The sequence below is a fragment of the Gekko japonicus genome, unplaced genomic scaffold (assembly GCF_001447785.1).
Source record: "Gekko japonicus isolate JY-2015 unplaced genomic scaffold, Gekko_japonicus_V1.1 scaffold1884, whole genome shotgun sequence".
NCBI lineage: Eukaryota > Metazoa > Chordata > Lepidosauria > Squamata > Gekkonidae > Gekko > Gekko japonicus.
This window is the reverse complement of record NW_015176030.1, coordinates 143,495-151,152: the sequence shown is the minus strand read 5'-3', so window position 1 is coordinate 151,152 and position 7,658 is coordinate 143,495. Positions and strand designations below refer to the sequence as shown.

At 41.4% G+C, this 7,658-nt stretch overlaps 1 protein-coding gene across 1 annotated transcript in view; it reads right to left on the bottom strand.

The window, feature by feature from the left end:
• Window positions 1-1,470: 1,470 nt before the first annotated feature.
• The window catches only part of SETD9 (SET domain containing 9), a 15,847-nt gene continuing 9,659 nt past the window's right edge, over window positions 1,471-7,658 (bottom strand). Inside the window, exons 3-6 of the mRNA XM_015426621.1 lie at window positions 7,342-7,465; window positions 2,369-2,484; window positions 1,676-1,781; window positions 1,471-1,558 (exon numbers count right to left, since the gene is read on the bottom strand). Coding sequence (XP_015282107.1) covers window positions 1,471-1,558; window positions 1,676-1,781; window positions 2,369-2,484; window positions 7,342-7,465 — 434 coding nt within the window. The remainder of the gene's footprint in view (window positions 1,559-1,675; window positions 1,782-2,368; window positions 2,485-7,341; window positions 7,466-7,658) is intronic.

Sequence of the window (7,658 nt, the reverse complement as noted above, 5' to 3'; positions counted from 1 at the left end):
GAGGGGTGACATGATCGAGGTTTATAAGATTATGCATGGGAAAGAGCAGGTAGAGAAAGAGGTACTTTTCTCCCTTTCTCACAAGAACTTGTGGGCACTCAATGAAATTTCTGAGCAGTCGGGTTAGAACAGATAAAAGGAAGTACTTCTTCACCCAAAGAGTGATTAACACATGGAATTCACTGCCACAGGAAGTGGTGGTGGCTACAAGCATGGACAGCTTCAATTCTAGTGTCCTGGCCCCACTGGTGGACCTCTTGATTGCACCTGGTATTTTTGGCCACTGTGTGACAGAGTTTTGGACTGGATGGGCCATTGGCCTGATCCAGCATTGGCTTATCTTATGTTTTTACTATCATATCTCAGAAGCTAAGCATGGTTGGCAACCTCCAAGGAATACCAGGATCGTGACACAGAGGCAGGCAATAGTAAGCAACATCTGAAATGTCTCTTGCCCTAACAACAAGTTTACCTTGCCACCTAGTGGTGCATAATGTTTTAAAAAGAGCTAGAACTTCTGCCTGCCAGACAATCTTAGGATCTCCTGGTTATTCTACACACAATGCCATACAATAATTATTAATTATTATTAATAGTAGTTGTAGTTTATGAGCCTGCTGAATGCTTTTTCAGTGTTTAATTTTTTTAACAACAACATCATCATATAACTGTCACAGTCAACACAGCTTTCCGATCTAAACACCTAAGAAGTCTCAGAGTGGGGAAATTGCAGAGTCTCCTGCAACACACAGTCCCAGAGCTCTAGAAACTAGGCTTTAATGGCCTTTGGGCTGTACCATACTAATTTCTGTGCATGGATTTTCTCTCCATGAATCAGGATGAATATACACAGAATAGAATAATTTGACATGATTACAAGTAATGGACAATCTTGCATTAAAATGGGGTTGGCTCACAAGAATTGTACCACACTCTGTAAATCCAAGGGCATAATGTAATCTCTGAAATATGTAGGAACTGAGGTTCAGATATTTGTTTATTTTAGAAAAAGGTTTGAATGTCACTTGCACCATCAGCCTGGACCTTATTTTTTCATCTCCTGGGGCCACTCCTGCCAATGAGTGAGCCTGGAATTTAACAAAATAATGAACAGAATTTCCATACTTTATATTGCGTTAGATGTTAACCAATCCCCCTTTAAAAGCATCATTCTAAGTTTAATGGAATGGCTTTTTTGGTAGTGTCAAAACTGGAAGAACAGCCAACTATGCTCCACAGCATTAAGCAAATATGTATGATGAGAAGCAGTACTGATTGCATCCATGTGGCATCAAAATGCATGACGCTGAAGACAGTGTTCTCAAAGACAGGCTAAACTGAGGACTGAGCTACCAACCTCAAGACTATGTTGCTGGCTTCCAATGGCTAGAGAGGCATCAGAAGACCAACCATGCCTTCAGTGCAAGCACCTTAGCAGTCCAAAGCTGTTCCACTGCTGGTTCTTCGGGCTCAGCTGACAATGGTGTAGTAGTTGGAAAAAAGCTCTTCTCCTGGCCCAATGTCTTTGAGAGCAACCAAAACTACAACTCTCAATGGCCTGCAAAAAACACATTTCAGGGATAGGGGGCATTTTTGTGAGACTGTCATGCACATGCATTTATATTTGCAAATAATGTACCAGGTAAAACTAAGTGATTACAATTAAGATCCTCACCTCTGTACTTCATGGCTGTAGCTTACGTTGGGAAGATACTGTTTAAATTCTATAGGAAAACATTCGGGTATATCAAATTCCTGGTAGCATACATTGGCTGCTTTGTCTGATAAGAAAAGGGGGGAAGGGTTTAAAAGGATGTGAGATACATTGACTGAGGGTCGCTCAAGTATGAATGTGTTCTTTAGCTCTACTGAAGGAAATCATTGATACTATTTCTTGATAATCCTAACAAGAGGTCTGTTCAGACATCCTAGAACTCATCACATGGAGCTTCCCCATGGACACACAATGACATGGAGAAAGTAACATTTAACCAGGCATGACTGTACTGAGGATACCATTAGCTAAACACTCACATAATTTGTAGCTAGGAAGAGACACTGCTGGGCAATGTTCCCTCTAAGCTGTGAAGTCTTGCGAGCAAAAATTCTACTCGGTGAGCTAATGGAATTAAAGTTACGAGTGACCGATTTGGCTACTGCATAAATTAGTTTGCTCTGGAGCCATTCTTCCTGAGCTAAGACAAAAATGTGTCAGCCAGAGGCTAAAAACATGTGAGCTAGCTTAGAGGGAACACTGCTGCTGGGTCAGATGTCACCTTCTTCATGGTTACATCCACAGAATCCTCCTTGTAGAGGATTGCAGTGCCTCTGAACTAGGTGCAGGAAACAGCTCTGTCTGCCTTCCTACCTGCTGAGCAGTTGTTGACATATTGTCCTACAGCCAGTGGATTCTGCGCAGCGGCTACAATCCAAGAGACATCATTCATTTTTAAGGGGCCAAGTTGATCTCTCTTGCTGCATGACCTGAAAGAATTTGCAGTATTAACCAAAAGAATGCATCCCTGATTTGAGTCTTTGTGTAATCATATGACCCTTTTGTAAATAAACATGTGCCCTGCAGCACACACATGCAGACAGTTTAATGCATTCCTTAGCAACTCAATAATTCTACGTAACATTCACAAGCAGCACACAGGATTTGGGCACTTGGACAAATTCTGAACCACGTACCAAAAATAATTTGTTGTTGTATATGGTGGGCCACCAGTACCACACTGAACTGTGAAAATAGGGGGTGTGATCTGGCAGACTACACAATATATGGCTCGTGAGCTGTGAGCAACTTGGTCAGTCACCAGTTATGACAGCCTCAGCAAATGTTCCACTTAAAGCAAAGTACTTTCTGTTTTGTAACAAAAAAGGAAGGAACAGTCCCTGCCGTCTCTTAAGTGCTGACATGGATTTATTTGGAGGAAAATATTCCAGATTCAGGTAACACTGCGAACCTACTAAATGTATTATATATGTGAAATGGTGACTCAATATCCATCTATTAAGCTAGAGAGTTCTTCTCAAACCAACCTCCCTGACCTGGATAGCCCAGGCTACCCCAATCTTGTCAGATCTCAGAAGCGAAGCAGTCAGTCCTGGCTAGTATTTGGAAGGGAGACTTCCAAGGAATACCAGGGCCCTGACACAGAGGCAGGCAATGGCCAACCACCTCTGAACGTCTCTTGCCTTGAAAACCCTACAGGGTTGCCATAAGTCAGCTGTGACTTGACGGCACTTTCCACCACCACATCAGCAACCGGTGCATTGTATCATTAGCAAGGATGTGCAGAAACAAGCATTCTGCACACCTGCAAACTTCAGCTCTACGAGAACATTTGAATCAGCTCTAGGGAATAAGTGGTATAGCCAACCTTGGACCTTATTTACTACCCAGCTCAAATTTGTACATCAGAGAATAGCAGCCAAATTATGTTAATTTTGTTAATTTTGAATTTATAAAACAGTGGGCTATTCTTTGGGAGGGGGAGAAAGCTGCTAATCAGGCTTTCATCCCATTGCCAGGAGCTCTGCCAACTTCTCTCTGTCCCTTACATACATACATCATGTATACTAAATTACAGAGTAATGTTTAGTTCTCAAGGCAGCTTACAACATCAGTACAAAACCAAACCAAAACAACAGTCCATAACAAAACACAGCCAAGAAGACAGCCAAAACAGAACCAACTGGAAAAAAGCAGCACAATTAAGATGGTATTTATCTGATGCCTAAAACCATTAAGGCAGATGCCAAATGAATGGGTATTATGATCAGAATTTCAGAAACGAGGCACAGTGTCAGAAAAGGATCGATTTCTTATCTTTGAAGTTGGTGGCAGACCCAGGGCCTTACTATACAACTATTTGCACATTCTACCAGTCAGGGGTATGCAACTGCACAAGAGTATGTTCTAGATTGCCCCAACTGCATAACAGCCACAAACCACAGAGAAACACTGACTCTCTGAACAGTTTGAATCCACCATTTCTATAGAGAAACTGAGTCAGATAAATCCAAGGTCTCTTAAGTTAGAGCATGACTATCTTGTTCAAGTTATAGAAATATTTGGACAGGGACAAAAAAATTGGAAATTAGATGTCATTTATATATCATTAATGCGGGCAAGAGACCACATTAATGATAATATATTAGAGAAATTCCACCTTTCTAGAGATATTTTATTTATTCAATTTTAAACTGCCCTCCCCCAGAAAACCGAGCTCAGGGCAGTATACAAGATAACAAATACAATATCATTAAACAAATTAAAACAGATAAAAACACAACGATGGCATCAGGGCTGTCCCCTTTCACCCCTTTTGTGTCTCTTGGCTATAGAACCACTAGCAATTATCAGGAACAACAGGGGGGGAGATATCCCGGGAAGGGACTTCCTTCCCACTTCTCTTCTGGCTGGGGCTCACCACAGCCAACAGAAAAAGGGGGAGGAGATCTCCGGGGAAAGGACTTCCCTCCCACCTTTCTGCTGACCACAGCAAGCAAGGTGGGGGGAACTGCAGCCAGAAAAAAGGTGGGGGTAAAGTTCCCCTAGGAAGGCATTTCACCCCTTCCATTTAAACCCTCCTTTCTGCTCCCCACAGTTTTTCATGAAGAGCAGAAAGCAGGGCCATTTAAACTCATTTTCTGCTCCCGTCAAAAAGCCACAGGGGGCAGCGGTGGGTTTAAATGGCTCCAAGGAAGAAGAGAAAGCAGGGGAACAAAAAACTGAACCCAAATAACTGAATTAAGAACCAGGAAGGTTAAATAAATACAATTCTGAGGGCCACTTCCTAAAAACAATAAATGTGAAACAAAAACATATATAGTGCAAAATTATCAAAAATACATGTATTTATTACAAGATAATTTAAAAACAGTTATGGACCCAACTATAGCCTCAATTTGTTAGTAATTTTCTCTCTCTTTCCTTTGCAACAGAATTCCTTTTTGGTCCTACACTGATTAACTATTTGTATTATTACTGCAGTATTGAGCCTAAGTGTACTTTCTATGCTTGACTACTGAAGAAGGCCAGTTAGGCTGAAATGCATGGGGTCGAATTAGGTTTCATTTGTGTACATTGTACGATTTTGTCTTTTATTGAGGCTATAGTTGGGTCCATAACTGTTTTTAAATTATCTTGTAATAAATACATGTATTTTTGATAATTTTGCACTATTTATATGTTTGTTTCACATTTATTGTTTTTAGGAAGTGGCCCTCAGAATTGTATTTATTTAATCTTCCTGGTTCTTAATTAAATGGTTCCAAGTCATTTAAATTCTGCTTGCTTCTCCCTCAAAAAGCCACGGGGAGCTGAAAGCAGGGCCAGTTTGGTGCAGTGGTTAAGTGTGTGGACTCTAATCTGGGAGAACCGGGTTTGATTCCCCACTCCTCCGCTTGCACCTGCTGATGTGACCTTGGGTCAGTCACAAGCTCTGGCACAGCTGTCCTTGAAAAAGAGCAGTTTGTGTCAGAGTTCTCTCAGCCCCACCCACCTCACAGGGTGTCTGTTGTGGGGAGGGGAAGGGAAAGGAGTTTGTAAGCCGCTCTGAGACACCTTTGGGTAGTGAGGGGCGGGATATAAATCCAATCTCTTCTTCTTCTTCTTCTTCTAAATGGCTCTGAGCCATTTAAACAAAAAAGCTAATTGGCAGGTAGCTCCCAGCTGTTCAGCTATTTCTCATGAAGACCCCCTGCTTTTCATGAACAGTCATGAGTCACCATGAATTGTGCCAAAAGTCGTGGTAGTTCATACCGGTCCTTCAGTTCACATACTTCATTTAGTGAACCCTGAACAGGTCCAAATTAATGACGAACTAGTTCGTCAGGCAATTCATGCCCATGTCTACAACAGAGGATAAGTGCCAGAGGTGTAATAGTTCCTCTGCAGATGTGTTCCATATTTTCTTGTCTTGCCCTAAGATTCAAACATTTCGGAAGATTGTGGTAAATTATGTTAATGAAAAGCTGGGTAGGGAAATACCTTTTGAACCAAAATTAATTATTCTGGGTTCTTTGAAAGGTTATATAGACGACTATATAGCACAATATATATAGTGAAATGCTGGCCTGGATGAATCACAAGCAGGAATTAAGATTGCTGGGGAAAAGATCAACAACCTCAGATATGCAGACGATACCACTCTAATGGCAGAAAGTGAAGAGGACCTAAAGAGCCTCTTGCCCAGGATAAAAGAGGAGAGCGCAAAAGTGGGCTTGAAGCTCAACATCCAAAAAACTAAGATCATGACATCTGGCCCCATCACTCCTTGGCAGATAGAAGGGGAAGTCGTGGAAGTAGTGACAGACTTCACGTTCCTGGGATCCAAGATCACCGGAGACTGTGACAGCAGCCATGAAATTAAAAGACGCCTGCTCCTTGGGAGGAAAGCGATGGCAAACCTAAACAGCATGATAAAAAGTAGAAACATCACCCTGCCAATAAACGTTCGCATGGTCAAAGCAATGGTATTCCCAGTAGTCATGTATGGCTGCGAGAGTTGGACTATAAGGAAGGCCGAGCGCCAAAGAATAGATTCTTTTGAACTATAGTGCTGGAGAAGACTCTTGAGAGACCCTTGGACTGCAAGAAGATCAAATCAGTCAATCCTAAAAGAAATCAACCCTGACTGTTCCCTGGAAGGCCAGAAAATGAAACTGAAGCTCAAATACTCTGGCCACCAAATGAGAAGGGAGCACTCAATGGAGAAGACCCTGAGGCTGGGAAAGATTGAAGGTCAAAGAAGACGGGGACGGCAAAGGATGAGATGGTTAGATAGTGTCATCGATGCAACGAACATGAAATTGAGCAAACTTCAGAGGACGGCGGAAGACAGGAGGGCCTGGCGAGATCTGGTCCATGGGGTCGCGAAGAGTCGGACTCAACTGTGCGACTGAACAACAACAGTGTAGCTGAATCAGATTTGGAATTGGTACTAAGTTTATTTACAGAACCAAGGATGGTTATTGCAAAAAACTGGAAAAAGCTAGAATCACCACCTATCAGTGAGTAGTTTAACAAGTTTTGGCTTATTGCACTATCAAAGGGCTAGTAGGTGTAACTCTATGGAACCTGATTTATTTACTAAATATTGGATATATATATGTATATGATAAGATATACTCATTTGCTTATTACAATTTCTTGTAAAAGTACAGGGGAATTTGTGTTGCGTGTGTGTGTTTATATATGTATGTATATACTGAGTGTATGCTTGTACTGAAATCACCATCATCACCATCCTCCAAGTTTGTTCTCATCAGAGAATCAGTGGAGTTTTACAAAGGATGGAACTTGTGCATTGGCATTTTCTGTCAGTTACCTACCGGTACACAGCTTTTGATATGCCTTTGTCATTACCATCAATAAGCACCCCATCTATGCACCTAAATATAAATGGATTGCCAATAGACTGGAAAAAGATGGGCTCATAGTTTTCATACACTGTACCTGTTAAAGAAAAAAAAGTCTTTTAGATTTAAACAGTAAGACATTTCTGAATGGTTTTTTTAAAAATCAGCAAAAAGGACAATACCAATTAATTTAATAAAGCTGAATAAAAACTTCTTATTTTACACCCAAAAGGCTGTAGTTACCTGTGGGTAGAGGACAGAGACGCTTAGTTCTTAAAGGAAGAGGCATT